The sequence below is a fragment of the Macrobrachium nipponense genome, chromosome 1 (assembly GCF_015104395.2).
Source record: "Macrobrachium nipponense isolate FS-2020 chromosome 1, ASM1510439v2, whole genome shotgun sequence".
Taxonomy (NCBI): domain Eukaryota; kingdom Metazoa; phylum Arthropoda; class Malacostraca; order Decapoda; family Palaemonidae; genus Macrobrachium; species Macrobrachium nipponense.
Genome location: NC_087200.1, coordinates 199,195,652 through 199,218,637, shown reverse-complemented (window position 1 = coordinate 199,218,637; position 22,986 = coordinate 199,195,652). Strand labels below are relative to the sequence as shown.

The window sequence follows — 22,986 nt, the reverse complement described above, 5'->3', positions numbered from 1 at the left end:
CTAATGCAGTTTTGACTCGAAATGTGCTTATTAAGCCTATTCGTACGTTTTGATAGATACAAGGTGCGGACACAACTGGAAGCTACTGGTCATGTAGGCACTGTTGTTCCTTGTGTGACGTTTCCACTTGACTTCGTAGTGATAAATACACACTACCTTTCTGGTTGTTACATGTAGGTACCTTTTGAATTCTGAAGAATAGCCGACACTACCCTTCTGATACTTTTACCTTTTGAATTCTGAAGAACTGCAACATGTTAAGAATAGGATTTAGGTTGTTGTTGAATCGTCATGAAGACTTGGCTGGCCCTTGGTTGTAGAGGAATTTACACGACATTTAAGGGAAAAAATATTATTGCACATCATCTCTTATCACGTTTATCCCATGTTTATTTTAAAAAGATTGCCGCATATATTGAATGTTTAAAGAGGTATCTCTTAACCTTTCCTTGACTCGTAGAAGCCTTTATTCTAGTACCCTATCCCTGAGAACTTGCTTAAACCTTTCCCTCATATATGCCTGAATCTGTGTCCACTAACTCACGTGACTCGTGTACTAATTGGAGCAGAAATATTTCTTATTTGCTGCAAACATTTTATTTTTATAGAGAAGGCATCTGAATCATTGTTCAGATGCAGTCTGCCTCCTGAACATAGAGGTTGTCATAACTAGGAAAGTGACAGGTAAAATTTTCAAACCCCATAGCACTAAGGCTAAGAGTCTTTTATCCCTGCAAACCTACCAGTAGCTGACAGGAGACTTCTGATTTCACTTATAAGTTCTTGCCATACTAGCCATACTCAAAGCTGTTAAACTGTTCATTGACGTTTGGTTCCTTTTATGTAGACTGGTCAAACACTCATGATATTGGAGCTGGTTATGATGTGAAGTGCTTTCCCTTGCTCTACTTTTCCGTATGGGTCAAGTGTAGGGACGGTATACACTTCTCAGTTTTAACCCATTACGAAATAGTTCCAGCCTTTTAGAGTCTGTGCATAGCACCCTTACATTTCTGTCCATTCTTGGTTTCTCTACACCTTTGTTTAGGCCTGGATTCTCCTCCCAGAGCACCTGGCAGAGTTTCCTTAAATTCAGCTGACAGGGATAGGTAGGGAAAGATTTACTCCCCCTGACCTTTTATTATGAGGCCAATAGTGCAACAGATTTTGGGATTCCGCCAAGATTTAGACAGAATTTCTGTTTCTAGATTTTTATTTTTTCATACTTGGACCTTCCCATATCCCTTGAATAGTTTTCCTAAGGCTGGGTCATATGAAAGAATTTTTTGAAATTGTTGGTTGTTCCTACACGTTATACAAACCATCGGTCCTTTACATAAGGAATTACTTTCAGCACAGCTGGAACTCGGTCGTAAGATTCTAATAACAAAGTAGTTAGGCGGTAACTGCTTGTCCAATAGTCAGGAGTCCCCTCCGACTGGACGTAAACATTCCACTTTGCTTTAGGCCATGATCGTGTGCAGACGTCCTCTCTGCCCACCTATGTCGTGTGCAGACGTCCTCTCTGCCCACCTATGTCGTGAGATCTTTCCTTGCTTTTGTTTTTTATTGTTATAATTGCTTTTTGTGTGTTTGTGATATTTTTACAATGCAAACCCACGAATCTGGCAAGCCCTCTCGCCCCCCATCTGTGCCCTGGAGTAGGGGGCAAGAAATGTGGAGCTTTTCGCTCTAGTATTGATGTTGACTCTCACGCCTTTTGTGCTAGGTGCCGAGGGCGTGAGTGTGATAGGGTTAACAAATGTGACACTTGTATCTCTTGGTCGGAGGAGCAGTGGGAGAGATACGAGACATCCCCTTCGACTTCCTTCGTGACTGATATGTCGTCTTCTTTCCTTAACTCACAGTTTTGGTTAATGGCGGTTTTTGCTTATCAACACACCCCAGGGAAACGAACCGCCCCCACCCCCATCCCCGATAACCGGGTACTGCCTATAGTAAGTCACAAAACTTGGGCATGATATCAAATTTGTAAGTTTGCCAAAATTAGGAGAAAATGAAAAATTAGGTACCCAGTAATTTCATGTAATTATCACACATTCCCAAGGTACCCTTGAACACATGTAACAATTACACTAGAGTACTTGGCATTTAATCTTTAATTTTTGTCCTTGTGGCAAACCTGCAAACATTATATATATATATATATATATATATATATATATATATATATATATATTATATATATTATATTATTATATAATGTATATATATATATATATATATGTATGTTATGTATGTATGTATATATACATATATATGTTTATATAAGAACCATCTGTAGATGAGATCATAACATTCACAAATCTTCGCTAGTCCCCAGCCTCTTTTCTGACAGTTCACAGCGAAGTAGTTCTGGGTCTTCCAGCCCTTCCTGTGTCCACTATCTCTATACCATTTTCATCACTATCTCATCTACAGAATGATGGTTTTTGCATAATTTCCCTTCTGTTGCCTTCTAAACTCTATCCTGCCACCTGAATTCTTATAGAGTCTTCTTAAAGCTTTATTATGAATCAACAAAATCTGTAGGACATTATTTCATTCTGATGCACTGATTCACATTCACATACCAATATGGCTCGTGCTTTTGTATGATCTTACTTTCATATACAGCTTCACTGTATTTGATTTCTAAATTTAACTTAGTCTACCCACTACTCTTTGTAAAATTTTTAAGTAAATTCCTACTCAAGTGAACCTATACCGAATATCATTGTTGCCAAACATCTGAAGATTCTACCTCATCAGGCTTTTCTGCATTTCATGTTATTTCATTCCTGTGTAAATAGGCTGTTAGATGAATTGATATTATATATATATATTATATATATATATATATATATATATATATATATATATTATATATATATATAAAAGTGGATACAATCCACAATGATTTAAAATCCTTCTGTAATTGTATAAAATATATATTTCTTGTACAGCAAATTATAGCTCTCGACTATCAGCTGTGGTTTTGTGGTCTTTCTATTTTATTTTATTTCTTTTATTTTTTTTGTGAAGACCACAGCTGATGGTCGAAAGCTATAATTATATATATCTTATACAACTACAGAAGAATATTAAATCATTGTGGATTGTATCCCCATTTACTTAGAGGTACGACATAGGATCTAGCTTCTGCATATATATATATTGTTACGAAGTGCCAAGTATCTGGTTACCTTGCATCAAATATTACCTCACCAAAAGCCAAACACCTGAACCCTCATAACACGTTTAAACGACTGAATACACTAAAGGCAACAGTGATCCCTTAACACTTACCAGTATTGCAGAAAATCAGACTAAGTTCATCAAAACAGGTGTGAGGTAATCTTGTAAGTAATTAAATTAATCAAAGGGCATCACTCCTTCAACAATTTTAAAACTCTAAGTATTTCCCTGATTTCAGAAGTCTAAGTACTTCCCTGGTTCTAAGTCACTTCAATTAAATTGAAGGAAAGCAAATCAATTACCACTCTATGTTTCTACCTATCATAAATATAGTCATAATTAAATATATTTATACTGGTGTAAGATAAAGAAAACACTTATAAAAATTTTAAATACAAAAATTTATTATTAAATTCAAAATTTATAAGTGAAATTCACAATATCAGGGAAAATTACTGTTACTTGAAAACAAAGTAAAGTTTAATTAATTCTTGAATCAAATTAAGTAAAATTAAATGAAAATTAATTTATCACAAAATTCAAGAAAATTAATTCAATCAAAATTCAAAAGTGTTAGGCAATAATTGAAAATTTGAAATTAATTCACAAGTGCTAAACAATAATAAAACTTGAAAAGAATTCTAAGTAAATGCAAATCAATTCACAAGTGTTAAATTTAATTAAATGTGCAATGATAAAGCAATGAAAATAACTAAGTCAATTAAATTGTGAATGCAAATGAAAATATAAAACAAAAAGACACACTTCAATAAGAAAATGAATAAGTGCACAAACAATGGAACAGACACAAACACAAAAAATATCAGCAATGTGTAAAAGTGTAAATCTTTTTCATAACATTGTAACCAACAGTTTTTACCAAACCTTCGTAACAGACAACAGTTCTTATCAATTATTAGTTAAACACAATTCCTATCCGTTATTAGTTAAACACACTCCCTATCCATTATTAGTTGCAACTAATAAAAATATAACACACTTTACCTTTTTTGGTATACCAACTTCTTTCTTTCTCTTGTATATTACACTTTCACAAAAAACCAGGCGCCGTTACGAAATGTTTGTTCAGATTCCACAAAAGAAATTAAATAAACTAAATAAATTCTAAGAAATATCAAATATACAATTCTCACAAGTTATGAGTGACCAAATTTACGTTACGTTAAAATAATCTCGATGTCGAGTAAGAGAGAGAGAGAGCGAGAGAGAGAGAGAGAGAGAGAGAGAGATCTAACTGCCTCGAGGTCTTAAGATCGAATGAAATCTCTTCCTTGACGGAAGCTGAAGAGAGCAGATGTCTCAAAAACGTTCTAGGCACGAAAGCTTCTCGAAAGTTCTGAAATCTGATGCAATCTTACACACACAATGTGCAACATCCACGTGGGACTTGGCAAATACATACACGTACAAGACAAGACTGCTCAACAGATACGTACCCGATTGAAACGGAGGGTAAACGATAATTAAGATTGACATGTTTTTGATAACAACGAGCTCGCTATCAAACGCGCTGACAGAGCAGGGACGCAAACGGATCTCGCAGACTCTAATTTTAAAGTGCTGACATAAAAGTTAAACATTTGCAGCTTTGAAAAGACAAGGATCTCTCTCTTTACGTTATATATATTCTTTTACAAGACGTTAATGCGAAATCTGAACACACATTTTAAAACATCCTATTCTAAGCTATCTAGGAATCTGAAAAAATGTTACACAATCTACAAGACATTTCAAAGAGGGGAAAACATGCATTTTGAAAGTAGCAATATATATATATATATATATATATATATATATATATATATATATATATATATATATATATATATATATACATAATGTATATGTATATACTCTTATATAGGTGTATTATACCATACATACACATGCAGCGTTGTAGCTTGTTTGTAGCTTGTAATACTCACGAATTGGATAAAAGTCTGCACTGAGAAGTTGCACATCACGCCCAGTAAAAGCTGATACAGACAACATTCAACACACGATCGTCGGAACTTTTGACGTATTCTACAAATCAGTATCCTTAACGCCATAACCCTCTTGACTTATATTGCGTTCTGTACTAAAAGTATTTCTTCAATACCAATCGTCATGGAGTCGTAGTAACCATTATAACATCGATTAACGTCTTAAAACCTTGCAATGCGTGCACCTCCCGTGAACATCTACGCTCGAGAGAGCCGATAATGCTGCTAAAAGCACAAGGCTTTTAAGAATGCGATGTGGTTCATTAAGAGGTTGTTTAATGTCGATCGTGAATAAATTATCTCCACACTGGACCCAAAAAAAAGTCACAAATGTTCAGAAAATAGGCTTTTAGCGACGCGCACATCATGCGCCAGTAACACTCAGAACGCCACTGTCGCGAGCAGCGGTTATCACGCGTCCTTCTTAAATAGGAGACCTCCGTTTGGCAGGAATAGAAAAGAGATCGATTTTAGTTTGGGGCAAAAGCACCTGCTGATGGGCTCGCATCAGCTGACTATAAGCCTTCCCCGCTGCGTTCACGTCCACCGGCGTTGTCGTCGATTCGTGAAAAGTCTTTATACTTTGGAATCGTCGTTCGTCTCTCCTTTTTAACGCACATACGAACAGTTCTTTCGCTACTGATGATCCTCATCTAGTTTCAGAAACGAAAGAAAGACAGTGGGTAAAATTATACGCATATTAAAGGAATGCGGGACAACAGTAAACAGCACAGAAAACCGTCCCAAGTCTCCTTTTTCTTCGTTTATTCAGTTTTATTCATTGCAGGTAAGTTATGGTTGCAGTTTCCAAAGACAAAATCTCTCTCGAGAGAGACTTGTAGAATGTTTACAGGCAGGGAACAGGAATCAAGATTCGATGATCAAATTTGTATGTTTGCGCAAACGTGAAAATTATACAGACTACGCAGTAAGGTCTGAAAAAGGGACAATTTAAAGAAAAATAACTATTACAATAGTTTTTTTGTGTAGTTCTAGCATTTCGGCAATATTTACTTGTATGACCAGTTTGTGGGAGAAGAACTTGAAATGACCAAGACGTATCGGAAATAAATGTCTTATACTTTGTATCAAAGGCACTACTGCCCAATGTTTAAGCTCTGTAATAAGAATTTTAAAGTCTCAGCCAAATTAATTTCATATTCTATTGAAAACGAATATCCAGTAAAAACGGATTCTCAAGAGCCCATACAGACAAACATACTCGTGTATGTACCATACAATTAATTTTTACATAATGCAGCACATGTGATTGTGGGACGCAGGTTCGTTTCCCGCTACCGGACTTCGTAATTGCTTCAAATTCTTGCAAGTGGATCCATTTGCTTTTGCAGTGACAAGTGTATTCAGAGAGCGTGAAGAATTCGAGAAGTTACGAGGGCACTGTGGCTATCACAATTACATATATATATATATATCTTGAACGGGTTTTAAGACCAAATGACACTCGTTTCAACAAAATGAAACAAACTGCTAACAGGCAACTACACCTACCATTGTTCCGTTGCAGTCACTCTGGGGAGTTAGCTGAAAACGCAAACTAAACAAATAAGCTCCTGTAATTACAAAAATATACTTTTTTTCCCCAAATTAGCTAACATTCAAATGGAACAAAATCAATTAATAAAATGGAATAAAATTAATTAACTCTGACCCCCACCCCCCCAAAAAAAAAAACATTACACTATCGTTTACTCTCAATATCATGTTTAAGTAAGTACCCCCTCTTATCTCATTATGTCCGACTTTGAACCTATCTGAAATAAACTGACCACAATTATTACATCACTCTACCCGTGAAAGTTAATCAAAAAGAATGTGTACCACACCAAACTTCTCTTTCTCCAGACCCAATAATTATTACTTCAAAGGTTAACTTTTTCAAATTTCTTTCTTACGTTACCTTATTCGATATATATATATATATATATATATATATATATATATATAATATATATATATATATATATAATATTATAAAAGTAGCCTATAACAATGCCAAAATATAGGGAGATAATACTATATTTCAGAGACTGCTGTCTTTCTCTTCAGGTAGATGAATGAGAAAAGTTACAGAAAAGGTGGTATTTATACCAAGAGATCCATCCACAGTTAAGCCAATTTAGGTCACTCCCACTGATAATCCTTCTTAATCCTCTTGAGCGTTGGTTGAAGGAAAACTTTATCATTGACATCTGAATCCCATGTGCCCTTTGAGATGTTCATTACCTGTCCCTATTTAATCAAGGCCAATATTGTCATCTGACTCTTGTACCGACAGTTGCTGCTATAAATTATACGTGACAAATTCCAATTTATTCACATTCACCTACCTGGCATTTTTATGGGCTCCTTTTATTAGATGGAATTCTGTTGTAACAGAAGCTTTTTACCATTTATATAATATATATGTGTAGAATCTACTGGTCATTTTTACCAGTTGCATATGAAACTGTAATAGCCACAATGTCCTCTTAACTTCTCAAGTTCTTTGCTCTTATTTGGATACGCTTGTCACTACAAAGCGTATACAAATAAAAAAGCCTGTCAACTTTATGTTTTATATATATATATATATATATATATATATATATATATATATATATATATGTGTGTGTGTGTGTGTGTGTGTGTGTGTGTGTCTGTGTGTGTGTAATGTTACCTTTCCAGCAATAGACTAGAATTCCATCCCATGTAGATGAAATGTCGACAGTCCGTTTCCCTGAGAGTTATTTGTGGCAGCAGCAATGACCACACCATTGGATAAGGCACTTGGTTTTCACTGGAATGGAATATACAATATAGGCCAAAGGCCAAGCGCTAAACCCTAAGAGGTAATTCTTTGCTGAAAGGAAAATTGAGAGTAAAAAGGACAGAAGGGTATAACATGAGGAAAACCTCGCATCTGCATTATGAATTTATTTGTTGGGAGAGGGTGGAAAGTAAGATGGAAGAAAGCATACATTAATGAAGGTAGAGTTCAAGGAATGAAAGGGGTTTTGCAGCTAGCTAGGGAGCTAGTTGTTATTATCTGTCATGGTCTGCAGCTTTGGTTGAAAAGGGGCATTTGCTAGTTACTCTACCACAAAAACATTTGCTAAGAACGTTAAGTTAGCACCCTCTTTAGCCACAACATCCAAGGGGGAAAATTACACTAGGAAATAAATTTATAACATATATATATATATATATATATATATATATATAATATATATATATAGTATATCTTATCACATCACCATGATGCATACATATGCGTTAAGCTACAAATGTCCTTTAATATCTAATTCCAAAGTGGAATTTTTTAGTCGAGAAATTCGATGGATTGTGGGCACGAACCATGGAAACTAAGAATTCAGGACGTGCGTGCGACAAAAGCACTACAAAGTTATCAATGTCGAGGTGGGTTGATGCCGACTCTAAAACAACGAATACCTGTGCACGACAGGGATTTGTATTGTAGGTGAGAGGCAGAATTAACTTATACCTCTTGTGATAGCATTGTGGGTAAAGAGTTTCACTGTACGTCGTGAATTGTTGGTTCCGTGGTTCGCGCCCATGAGCTGATGAATTTCTTAACTAAAAAATTCCACTTCGGTTAACATATATTGGAATATTATTCTGAGGTAGAGTGAATTAGATATTACAGGAAATTTGTAGCTTAATGCATATATATATGTTACAGTGTGGATTACTGAATTAAGGGAAATTATTTCAAAAGACATTAACTTATAAAAACTTAGGAAAAAGGCACGAAAAACAAATAGAAAAGGGACAAGAGGAAGGTTATCCTCAACTGCAAGGAAGCGTAAGGGAAACCTTCTCATGCAAGGGCGACAAGCGATACTGCCCAGGCACCCTCAAGAACTTGGAACTCAGAAAACTTGGTCACACCTCATTTATGACCACACCAGCCCTCTTCGCAGGATTAATTGGCGCTCCCTTTTTGAGACAGGTCAGAGAGCCAGGGATAATTCCAACAACCCATCTGGCAAATGTTAGAAAAGGAATTCTATGCTCCCTTGTTTGAAAAAGGGGAAGTGTTAAACTCAACCTTTCCAACGGTGGGCCTATGGTTTTAACCAATCAACTCAGCAGTGCCGGACTGTAAGGATGTCCCAAAATAGGTCCCAACGAATACCCTACTAGGATACGCAAAGGACACACCCTGAAGAAGCCAGGGTATGAACAGGAGGCATTTCCAAATGAGAAGTCTACCAATTACTACAGAAAGGGTGACAGGAAGGCGGTTTGGTAGAAAGTCTGTAGCCACTCAGACACAAGAATGCTTTCAAAAGATGCCACACCCAGGCAAAGTCCAAAATCCGAAGGCGGCGCCAAGAAGAGGTCATCTGAATAAAAAGGCTGGACAGGGAGATAGAAGACGGTGGAGAAAGACTGGGAAAGCAGAAACAGAAAGAGGGAGACAGGGTGGAGAGAAGAAGAAACAGAGAGGTGCCAAGTGTGGTGTGCGAATATAGACAGTGTTAAGTGACGACATTGTACTCAGTAAAATTCCCTGATGCCTGATAGATTTGCAAAGAAAACAAAATGCTTATAGAATAGGTCGTCTCAGACCAAGTACCCCATTGCCAAGGTGGAAAAGATTTATAAGATTTCCCATCAAGAATAAAGACATATAAGGACACATCAATTTAATTTTTCCCAAAAATTTAACTTTAAAGTAAACAAGATCGCAATTCCAGTTGCCCCCTCAGGCCGATCACTACCTTAGAGCTGTACAACAACAACAACAACAACAACACACACACACACACACACACACACATATATATATACATATATATATATATATATATATAATATATATATATATGTGTGTGTGTATGTATATATATATATATGTATATGTATAAATATAATTTTTGATATTATTGCTTTAGGAGTCTTGTTAATTCTGGAGTTGAAAAGGGAATGTTCCACTGATTGCCATGACGTCAATATTTCCAGGCAACCTCTCTTAAGGGGTTGTTTGTTTGTTTTTGTTTGTTTGTATGGTGGTTTTACGTTACATAGAACCAGCGCTTATTCAGCAACGGGACCAACAGCTTTACGTGACTTTTATGGGATTGAATATAGAATTTAGACCAAAGGCTAAGCACTGGGACCTATGAGGTCACTCGGCGCTGAAATGGAAATTGAAAGTAAAAAGCTTCAAGGGAGGAAAACTCCCCAGTTGAACTATGAATCAATTGTTAGGAGAGGGTGGAAAGTAAGATGAAAAAAAAAAAAGAGATTATGAAAGGAGGTACAGATCAGTATGAAGAGCCATTTACACTTTCTTCAGGAAAAGTCATGATAAGAACAACGCCTTGGTTTTTTAGTTCTAATTGAATAGAGATTTCCTTCCATTGACCAACAGAAATAATACTAATCTTTACTGGAACCTAACGACATGGCATTTTTTAGAATATTTTATTTTCATCTCTGAAAGACTTATGGTGTATTTTTGCTCTAAGTGAATAATGTCATTTTTCGTACTTCCTAATGAACAAGTGCTTTTATCTCCCTTCCTCTTTGAATAATTGCATTTCCCCCAACCCCTGCCCAGAGCAAATAAATAAATTTTGCGTTTAAATGAGTGAAGGAACTGTTATTACCATTCTGAGTGAATAAGGGTAGTCCTCTTATCTTTGTTCTCTCCTCTCTTTACGAGAAAATGAGTCATTCTGTTTCTGGTCGGCAGTTCTCGCATGGCAGAGCAACGGACAAAAGACATCACCGCCCACCCCCCAGGGAGAGTCGCCCACCCCTGCTACTCCAACCACAACTAAGGAGGGCGAGGTGAAGGTGATGTCCCTACAGACTACCGGCGTCCTTTCCAACAGCAGCTTTGCCAGATTGCTGACGCCCTTCCCAGAACTCAGGGATTTCACCGTCTGCTACAGGATCAAACTACAAAGACACCGAAAGGAGTCAACTCTCATGTCCTACGCCCTTTCGGATGATGAAGACAGGGAACTCAGGATGGGTAAGTGGTCTGCTCTTCAATCTCTCTCTCTCTTTCTCTACCTACCTACCTAAGTTAATTAGTTTGTTGCTCCTGTAAGGAAAAAAAAGAAGTTCTCTTCAACTCAAAACATCGTTGGGAAGCGTCTTCATTAGTAATAATGATAATCATGATAGTAATCAAGCAAAAGTGAGCTGGAAGTTGTTCGTGAGAGGCACCGCAGGACAAAGGTCTCAGAAATGTCCTTCTACTCCCTTCTGTTCATGGTCTTCCTATGCCAGTCTATAGCCGCAAATTTTCTTAGCTCGTCAATCCATCATCCTCTCTTCCTTCGCTTGCTTTGTTTGCAATCTCTATAGGGACCCATTCTGTTATTCTTTTCGTCCATCTATTATCTGACATTTTCATTACATATCCTGCCCACATCCATCTCTTTTTTTTCCTTTTCCTTACCTATTGTTAGAATATCCTCTGCTTTAGTTAGCTCTCGTATCCATGTTGCTCTTTTTCTGTCTCTTAGTGTTATTCCCATCATTACTCTTTCCATAGCTTCTTTGAGTTGTAACTAGCTTATGTTCTTACTATATATATTATATATATTTATATATATATATATATATATATATATATATATATAGAGAGAGAGAGAGAGCTGAGAGAGACGAGAGAGAGAGAGAGAGAGAGAGAGAGAGAAACCTTCAAAAATATAATAGGGGAAAAGAGATGCCCCATTGCCTTCCAGAATAAACGACGAAACTTATTTCCTTTAACATCGTTATGGAGGGGTTATGGAGTTCCATTAACAAGTCTGTGTGGTGAGAGAGCTGTAATGCTGTTATGGGTGGTTAACGACTGTTGGTGAGTTCTGGGTTGTCTGCTGGTGCTCCTGGAGTTGATTGTTAGAGTTCTGTGTTTTTGTGTTGGTCAGTCTTTAGTCAGAACTGGTGAAGTCAGTAGTGTCAGCAGCGGTCTGTGAAGGCATTGATAGTTTAGTTTTGTGTTATTGGTTTTTGGTTAGTTATTGTTAAGTTTGATATTGTTTGCTTTGGTGTTGTTGTGCCTGTGTTGTTGGATTTGTTGTGCTTGTGAGTTCCTGCTGGATTACATGTGAGTTGTTATAGTTGAAGGTTGTTGTTGTTGTTGAGCTGTTGTGGTTTCTTGGTGTTGTTAGTGGGTGTGTGTGTTGGCTTGTTGTGTTGTTGTTTTTTTTGTGGTGGTAGTGATTGTTTGTGCAGTGGTCTTTTGTTGTGGTTGTATTCCTTGTTAGTTGTTGTGTTGTTGAGTTGTGGTTTGGTTGTGTTCCTTGTTGGTTTGTTGTGTTGTTGAGTTGTGGTCCTTAGGTGTTGTGTTATTGTTGTGTTGTTGGGTTGTGGTCCTTGGTTGTTGTCTTTGTTGTTGTTAGTATCTCAGCGACCTCGACCAGCAGACAGCACAGCATAGCCCGGAGTATCTGGAGTTGAGTAAGTATGTGTGTTTGTGTGTTTTTTCGTTTGTTTGTTCTGTGTGTAGGTATAGGTCAATTGTCCTATGTGTATTCTGCAGTGTAAAGAGGAAAGAGTGACTGAGGATGCGTTTGGCAGCTGGATTGATTAAGTAAATGGGGGGGGGGGGGGGCGATTTGCCCGCTTATTTTTTTTTAAGCTTCTGATCCCGCCACATCGTGATTCCACCTGAGCTAACCTCTGGACCTCCTAAGCCTAAGGTTTCTCTAGTTTCTCGCCTTTAGAATTCTTTTTACGAAACAAAAACTAATTCAGCCTCTGATGCCCACTCATTCATCACCCATGAAACGAGGGAAATGGTGATTCCAAATGGTTGGGCCAATCTATGTTCATAACAGAAAGAAACGATTACCTCAGAAAATAACATGGATTTAACACAAGAACCCGAAATATAACCTGACATCTTTACGTCTCTTAGCACTTCTATCATTGAATAAAACCGGAAAGACCTTACAAAGCACACTGCATTCACTACAAAGCAACCACCATGATTACGTTTGTGGACGTACTTTTAGTCTAGTTCACGGGAATATAAAACTCGTTTTGAAATGAAACGAGTTCCAAAGACCAGTTTTGAGCTTAACACATTCGCCCTTACCTCATTTCCACATTTCAATTCTACTCTGCATAGTTGATAAAGAAACCTAACTTGTGGTGGGTGGATTCTCCCTCATGTTAGTCCACGTGCAGTTATGAGTCAGCAATTTGTTTGAGCGGACGGAAAAACACGTCGAACCAAAGATGGTACCAGCAGTGATATAGGATCAAAAGAATCCAGAAGCAAATTTCAGTTTTACTGTTTTTTTTATGCAAGACAATAAGGATCAGTTTAGCTTTAGGCCTAGCCCACGGCATGTGTGCAATTGTCCCAGAAGTATATACCATTCAAAGTGATTAAATTATAAATAAACAAAAATTCAAAGCCCGCTTTTATTAAAATGCAATAAGAAGAGAAAGACTGTTTTTTTTTGAGGTTTGAGATGCGCCACGATTGTCTTACAATTAATTATATCTACAAAAATAAAAACCTTCCATGTGTAGTGCCCACTCTTTTACTTTTGTAGGCATGATTAACTGTGAGAAAATCCTGGCATGTCTCAAAAAATTATTATTTGCTGTTTAGTGCATTTTAATGAAAACATGTTTTTAAAATAAATTTTGTATGTATTCTATTTTAAACTTTTTAGCTTTGAGACATTGTAACCGACTTACGATTGAAACTGAAATATGTCGATCCAAAGAATATTTGAAAAATCCGTAAAATTATCAACTTACTCTACAGGGTAAAGGACAAAACGAGAAAATTCGGTTTCCATTCAAATCCCGAGATACTGGGAGAGGTCAGTGATGGGTCAATGGTGATCACACTAGACCTATATAAGGACTGAGTAACCAAGCACAATTTCAAGTTTATTACACTAGGGAACAGGGCCAAAACTGAATTATGAAATTTGACCCAAACAGATGGACAGACGCAGAAGAGTTAAATAAGAGCCCGGAACAATAAAAATGACAAAACGCACATACAAAGTGAATGGCAAACGTGTATTACTTCGCTGAATTCCCATATAGTACTTCAGGAAGAAGAAAAGGTTTAGGTACGGCAGCGAACGAATCTGTTCGAGAGGCAACACGAGAACGATTGTTGTTATCGACCCCCAAACACACACTATTCAGACCGTATGAACGATCTCTGCACCGATTTCAGTCTGAACAAAGATTTTGTCTCGGGAAGACATGGCATCATCTCTATAAAAGAGAGTGCGTCATAGAGTTATATCGGCAGACAAACCCATACATTGAACCATGACCCACTTTACAGTAACGTAAGAATTATATATTCATTCCTCTTTCAGAAATATACTATAGACATGATAACTGTCTGTTAATCTAGGATATCCAAATCAATCAACAGGGAGGGAGAGGGAGCAGGCAGAGAGAGAGAGAGAGAGAAGAGAGAGAGAGAGAGAGAGAGAGAGAGAGAGCACAGGCAGGTGACATGTGGATCAGCTGAGATCGTTCAGACCACGAAAACCCGCCCACTTTTGCATTCAGACAAACTCATATACAGTGTTTTTGCGAACGATACAGACAATCGTTCAGCGTATGGGGCCCTTTATTAGCAGTAGTCTTTATGACGAGGTTCTGAAAACCGAGAGTTTTCAATAACAAATGCTTCCCATGAGACTAATGTTTCACCTGAATGACCTTTATTATTACTTAATAATAAGTGGCATGTCTAGCTTACAGAGGTTATATTGCTCTAACAATCTTCGTCAGTAAAAACGACGATTTTTTTTTTGTCTATGCAAATGGATTGTTCATTTTGTGGCCCATTAAACATAAGTTGGTGCTACTTTAGTAAGCAGTCTACCTGTGTGTTTCGAAACTTTTGCCGTGTTTAGTACTAGCCCGTTGGGGGTCAAATGTCCCTAAGTGTATTTTACCACATTTGATCTACGAGGCTGGCATAAGGCCAGCTTAATCTCGAACAACTACAACCCTTGGTGCTATTTTAGGGACATTTGACTACCGACGGGCTAGTACTAAACACGGCGAAACAGTGTAGAAATACGCAGGTAGACCGCCTTCTAAAGTAGCACCCTTAAGTTATATTATTTCACGAACCTCTCCTTAATCAGTTCAAGATGCAAAGAGATTTCAAATATTTGAGTATTACAGTAAATAGAAACACTACTCTGAGTCTAAACCTTACGATGAAATCATTGCGATATAATATAATGTTTAGGAATGTTTCTCTGACATAACCTTTAAGAACTTACAGCTTCATATAATATAGTTTAAGTAAAACACAACCTCCAAGATAGTCTGATGACGCTTTCGTGAGCCATGACGGTATATGAATTCAATATTGGTGTGTGCTTTAATAATGAAACATTTTTGAAAATTAAAGGGAACTATAAGCTCTCGAGCATCTACGAGCACTTGCAAAATTGCCTATTTCCTATTCGAAAGATTCAAATCAGCCTTATCTTGCATCTAACAATATTCTTAGACCATGAACTTTGAGAACACATGGAAAGCTCGCTTTAGATAATATGGTCGAAAAAAAGAAACATTCTTTTCTACGTTGGCAAATATCCTTAAAGAACTCCCGCAAAAGATGTCCCTGAAATTGAGGAATTATTAACATCTGTCGAATGTTCCAACTTCCATCACGAAAGGTAAATGCAATATCTGTTTTTTTTTTCTTTCTTTCTTACAACACCATTCAAACATTACACAGCACAAGAGAAACGATATAGCATAGTTCCACGGTCGAATATTTGCTCAATCATGGCAAGTTAATTTTATGAACAGAGATCTTATTTTGGCAAGCTATAAAATAATCAACTATGCCGAATACGCAGAATGTATCAATAAAACTCGTCGATGAAGTAATTTGGCGTAACGTAAGACACTCGATGATTTTCAGAATACTTCGAAGTGCCACTTAAGAGCACTTTGATTCCTTAAGTTTTGTACGTAGGTAGCCTCACAGCTAAATGTAACATTTCCGATAAATCACAAACGAGAAACGATCACTGAATGTCGACGCGCACTGAACATTTTCACCTTTTATCAAATAAGTAGCAAATACACATATGGACAAACTCAATATATATATATATATATATATATATATATATATATATTATATATATATATATATATATATATATATATATATATATATATATATTATATATATATATAGTATATACAAGTATGTATCTTACATATACTATATATATATATAAATATAGTAAATATATATATATATATATATATATATAAAGTATATATATATATATTATACTTTTACATACTTTCCTGTTAAAAGAATAAGTCCATCTCATAAAAGAGGGCCATAAAAAACACCAAAAAGGGTAAAAGGTATAGCTATATTTCAGAGGCACTGTCTATTACCCTCAAATGTGTCTCCGAAATATAGCTATGACTTTCTAACCTTTTTTGCTGTTTTCATTTTTGCTCCTGTCAAGCACAAGTTTAATAACGGCAAAGAGACTGGCAACATTTTTCTTTTCATTTAAACCAACGTTTCGGGAATCTGCTCCCATCATCAGGGCTACAATAAAATCCATTTTTACAATGTTAAAAAAATATACTACAGTAGCTAATACTGACAAAAAATTTAGTTACACAGAATAAAATAAAAACTAAAAAGTGGATTTAACCTAAAACTAATAAAATTAAGCATCATTCAGTGAAATGATATGGATAAAACTATAAAAAGGACTTAGGAGGTCTGGCTGCTAACTGATTAGGAATAGAATACTCAACGAAGATGTTAGGAAAAAAAAGGCAGAGAGAGAGAGAGAGAGAGAGAGAGAGAGATTGAGAGAGACGAGGAGAGAGAGAGAGAGAGAGAGAGAGAGGCAGTTAGACAATGGGTAATGGGTGGACCATAATGATTGGACTCATTTTAAATGCTATTTTCTTGGATTATAAATATGACATAAAATACTAATTATATTTATTCCATACCTGATACACAGGAATTTTACATGTTATCTAAGATTTGAATATTACAACCCTGAGAGCTCGATTTCTCATATCGCGTAAAGTGTTGTCTAGCATATCAACTGGAGCTGTAATCTCTCTATGGATGCTTTGTTTCAGTTCTAATGTTGTGGTGGGGCCTGCATGCGAATACCCTATCTTTCAGGTAACCCCACAGAAAATAGTCCACTGGTGTTAGATCAGGTGATCTGGATGACCAATGGATATTACCGAATCTCCAAATCCGATGTCACTGAAAGCTCTTGAATGTTTTCGTCGTGATGGTGACCATCTCAGCGATGTAATATTCAAATCTTACATAATATGTTGAATTCCTCTGTATCAGTTGTGTAATAAATGTACTTAGTATTCTATGTCATTTTTATAATCCGATTTAATTTCATTTGATTTATATAGATTTTTGGTATTATGCCAAGCACTGGGGCAACTAAGGCCATTCAGCGCTGAAACGGAAATTGACGGTAAAAGGCTTGAAAGATGTGACAGGAGGAAAACCTCAAAGCAGTTGCACTATGAAACAATTGTTAGGAGAGGGAGGAAAGTCAGATGGAAGAAAGAACGAAGGTACAGTAAAAGGAATGACAGTAGTTGCAGCTTGGGGCCGAAGGGACGCTGCAAAGAACCTTATGTAATGCCTACATTGCACCGAATGAGGTGTACTGACGGCGTTAACCGGCATCTAAAAAGTGTCCCATCATTATGGTCCACCCTACTTTGCACCGCAGTATCTATGACTCTTTCTGTTAACTGCCACAAAGGCATCAGCAGTTTCAAACAATTCTCGTTTTTTTAATGAAATTTTGTTACCACAGCTGTGTGTCATGTCAACATAAATAATGGTGTCGGTAACTAAACATTCCGTTGGTATTCGGACTTACTGCCTATATCTACTCCTGCCACTCGGTGTGCAAATGAACCGGGAAAATACTGTTAAACAATGACGCTCACATTCAATTACATGCTAAAATGTACATGTAGGAAATAAAAAAAATGGAAAAAGATAAGAAAACCAACGGGTACACAGAGAAAAGTAATATTCTTACCTTCTTACTCCTTGTCAGCTAAATTCCAAAGCGGTTATGGGTACTGAATAACGTATGACTTTGACTTACCTGTAAAAGGGAAACAAATAAATTCAATTCCAAAATAAAAATGTTTACAACAGAATGACCAAATTCTAAAAAGTAATTGCCATTTTTTATTGGAAATTTTTGCTTTTTTCAAAATGTAGAACATCTTATTTGATCGGTAGCATGCACTTCCATTTCTAAACTGAACCTTTATCATGTTCATACGGAATGTATCAGTAAACAATACAAATAAATGTGGTGATATGTATCAAATTTGTCTGAGAAATAAAAAATGAAGGTTTCAGTCACAGAAACATCCACCTTTATAATAATTCCACAATGTTCATGGCTAAATTATACTTCTCAGAATCGTGTCCAGCCAATTCAGTTATCTATAATTTTCTCAGGCAGTCTCCTTTTCTTTATAATTATACAAATTATATTGATAATACTCCATCAGCCTAGCGATTATTACAATGCAATTCAAGTTACATGACCTAACATACAATTGCAGTACCCACCGATTGTTTATACTTTACTAAATCATAACTTTCAATTTTCGTAGCGCTTTGTGTTTCATGTTAATACTGCCTTAAACAATTACCCTAAACTACATTTGATTTGTAAAGCATACAATCAAGTCCTCTGGGTGTCCCCACGGTGAGTGTTCCAAAGATTCCTACATGTACTGACTGCAACAATTATACACCAACTTCCATTCAGGGGATCTCTAACACTGAGCACTGATATAAATACTTGAGTCTATACACTCATTTCCTTACTGACTGTGTGCCTAAAAGAAACGTTCAAGATGGATGGAGTATGCCCAGGAATGAATATGTATTGATAAAGTCTTGAGAATTTATTCTACATCATCTTCTACATACAAAAGAGGGATGAAATATTTTCACTACATTCTCTAGTATTTTCACTGAGTGAGATTCTAACAAATATCATCAAAATTTCCTTTAACTGTAAAACTCTTATTTTCTTCTTTATCTTGAGGTAACAGTTCCAGTATTTTCCCAAATAAACAAAGGAAAGACCTATGGAAATAATAAAGATGGGAATAACACTATGAGACGGAAAAAGAGCAACGTGGATACAAGAGCAAACTAAAGTAGAGGAAATTCTAACAAGTAAGAAAAAGAAATGGGCGTGGGCAGGACATATAATGAAAATGTCAGATAATAGATGGATGAAAGAATAACAGAATGGGTCCCTAGAGATTGCATTCGAAGCAGGGGAAGGAAGAGAAGACGATGGATTGACGAGCTAAGAAAATTTGCTGGTATAGACTGGCATAGGAAGACCATAAACAGAAGGGAGTGGAAGGACATGTCTGAGGCCTTTGTTCTGCAGTGGACTAGCAACGGCTGATGATGATGATAATGGGTTTCAGCATATCCTAATTTTGACCACTAGTCTTACCTCATTACAGAGCTAGGAAAGGTGGGGTCTCCAATTTTCTCAATAACATGATTGAGGCTAAATTTTTAACACTGAGGGACAGAAGCATGACACTTGGTAGGCCCACTGAGTAAAGCAGAGAAGTCTGGTAATCACCACTTCATGTCTACTTACAGTAGTCCTCTGACTCACAGAGGTGCTCATTATAAGACAACTGGTCCAACAGTTTTGAAATAATGTGGTGAACACTATATTCCCTATGGCTTCTGTACAAATTTTCATCTGAGCAGCTGCTCTTCCTCTTCGGTTCTGCAGGCAGTAATCATTGCTTACCCCTTTTGCCTTTTCTGCATACAGTTTTCCCTTGATGTAGGAATATTTTCGTAGCATCCACCACATGCAAGAGGCTGACAGATTTTCAATGTGACATGACGATGCTTTGTTATAACCTGAGTGGTGTTTAGCAGAAAACATATTTCATACATCAAAAGTATCTGGATCTGCAATGCAAGAGATAGTACAAAAGTAGCGGACCTTCACTTTACTTCTAAAACTTGAATTGACTAAGCTCTACTACTTAAAATGGCTTGTTTGTTGTAGGAAGGGATAGTTCATGTCGGTAATTGTTCGTATAAGAAATAATAGCATTGTAATAAATTGGAGGAGTTATATATATAGCAAATAACAGAATAGAAAAATTAACTTTTACATGTAACAGGACCTGAAGTAATCTGAGCTTTTACTAAGTTCGCACCTTACACTACTGTATACCTTTGAACGACTTTACTCGAATTACCTACGTTTTCCTGTCGTGTGGGCTGCAATTCAACCTTAAAATGCTGCAATCCCAATCAAGTCCCTAAGTTTAGCGTAATGTGTTTTTCATATCGGAAGTTTTGGAAAATTGGGAGATAAAACACAGCAAAAGAAACTGCTGAAAAGTGCAACTAATCCTAGATTTTCCATGCAAATTAGAGCATGTGCTCTGAGCATTAAGAATATGACTGTACCTACTGTACTGACTTTAACTTTTTTCAATGATTACGGATATTTTTGTTGCAATTTGTCAGCTTTTCTGTTTACTTTGTTAGTTACTCTCGTGGTTTTTATCACTGCACTTCGAAAATGGATTGGAAATAATACGAAAGTGCTTGGTACTTCTTTCTTTTACTATTGCCGTGGTCTTAGATATAAGTAATCTCACGTGCAGCAATCCCTTCCGACACTTGTTCCTTTTCCTCCTCCTCTTCCTCCAAAACCTCCAAAGCTCCTGTACACTGCTGCTGACGTAGCTCCTTCAACTCCCCCCATTGTCAGTTCTTTGTTTGTGCTCTTCGACGAGGTCATCAACATCTTTATCCACTTCCAGGTCCACACACTTTCCAAGGGACATGATATTCTCCACCATTAGTTTTTCAGGTTCAAATCCTTTGAAGTCCCACTCTTACATGCAGAGTTTAAGTCCTTCATGTAACGCCCTACCAGGACATGTCGATGATCATTTTCAGACAGGTCACGATGTTGTAATGATCCTTCCAGAACTCTCGAAGGGTCAGGTTGTGGCCTCCGTAACCTCAAACAGTGCTTGAACAGGTGCTTGGTGAGGAGCATTTCGAAATTTGAAATCAACCGCTGGTCCATGGGGGCTGCGGGATAGGGATGAGTTGGGTGGAAGAAATAGGACCTTGACAAACTTGAATTCTTTGTAGATGTCATTGAGGAGGGTTGGTGGTGGGTGCGCAGGAGCGTTGTCGAGGGTGAGAAGGGCTTTCATGGATAAATTATTTGTGGTGAGGTCATTCTTTATGGTAGGACCAATGACTACGGTTACGTGCTGGACGAAGATATCTCTGGTGATCCAAACCTTTGAATTTGCCCTACACATAGCCTGCAGATTTCCTTTGGTTACCTTGTGGGACTTAAAGGCTCTGGGGGTTTCTGAGTGATATACGAGTAGTGGCTTAAGTCTGCAGTCGCCCCTCCATTCACACACAGTGTGAGGGTTAGCTTGTCCTTGACAAGTTTTTGGCCAGGCAAGCTCTTCTCTTATGCCATTATATAGGTCCTCCTCAGCATCTTTTTGCAGAAGAGCCCTTTCTCATCACAGTTGAAGACTTGCGGGGCGAAGTATCCTTCTGCTACTACCAGTTTGGCAAACCTTTTAACGAACTCCTAAACTGCCTTCACATCAGAGCTTGTTGCCTCACCATGCCTAATGACAGAGTGAATGCCAGTCCTCTTTTTAAAATGATCAAACTAGCTCCGACTGGCTTTGAATGACTCTTCCAATGCCTCGACCATCGATGTTCCCTGCACCTTCCGCACCATATCCACACAGATGTCTCATGTTTTCGCACACATGATGGTCTCCATCACTGTACCTCCTGCGAGCTGCTTCTCATTTGAAATAATCTTAAAACCCTTGGCAGGCGTTATAGTCTTTATCGACTCCAGCTTCAAATTCGTACAGATCTTAGAAGTAGTCCGGTCGTACTGCTTCGCCAAGCCCATGACATGCACACCTTGTTCTTGTTTTTCTATGATTTTACGCTTCATATCCAAGGTAATCCGCCTTTTCTTCTTTCCAGCACTGGTCTTGATACTTAGTTAGGACCCATGGTGAAAACTAAGAAGGGTTCCAAAGTACAGGAGCACAGCGAGAAAAGCTACATGATGCTGAGGAGATGCTTCTTATATATATATATATATATATATATATATATATATATATATATATATATATATATATATATATATATATATAATTAATATATGTGTGTGTGTGTGTGTGTATATATATATATATATATATATATATATATTATATATATATATATATATATATATATAATTTACAACATTAATTTGTTTTTCTTTATAATACATGGGAGCTCAAATCAGTTTTTTTTTCTATATTTCATAAACCATCTTTTTTTTACGTTTTTGTTATTATTGCGCAATTCGATGAAACAATTACATCCACATGAGTTATCTTGCATACTCCTTATTTCATTTCTTCTTGTTGCTCTTCTCCCTTGACAAAATAATCTATGGTATGGTTCTCTTCCATGTCGTAAGTGTTTGTATATCTGCATCAACAGGTTTGACTATTATTTTAAGAGCTAAAGGTATTTTTTTATGTTTTTTTTTCTTTCTTCATATCCTTCGTCTTTGGTTTAACCAAAGTTTCTCTAATAATAGTTGGCTTCTTCGTTTTGGGTGGTGGTCTCTCCATAGGCTTATTTGTACCTTTAATTTCTAGTGAA

At 36.8% G+C, this 22,986-nt stretch overlaps 1 protein-coding gene across 1 annotated transcript in view; it reads left to right on the top strand.

Moving 5' to 3' along the window:
• The first annotated feature begins 1,470 nt into the window (after positions 1-1,470).
• Positions 1,471-22,986, top strand: part of LOC135219055 (uncharacterized) — a 65,626-nt gene continuing 44,110 nt past the window's right edge. Inside the window, exons 1-5 of the mRNA XM_064255486.1 lie at positions 1,471-1,540; positions 1,666-1,958; positions 8,944-9,177; positions 9,521-9,689; positions 10,930-11,214. Coding sequence (XP_064111556.1) covers positions 1,471-1,540; positions 1,666-1,958; positions 8,944-9,177; positions 9,521-9,689; positions 10,930-11,214 — 1,051 coding nt within the window. The remainder of the gene's footprint in view (positions 1,541-1,665; positions 1,959-8,943; positions 9,178-9,520; positions 9,690-10,929; positions 11,215-22,986) is intronic.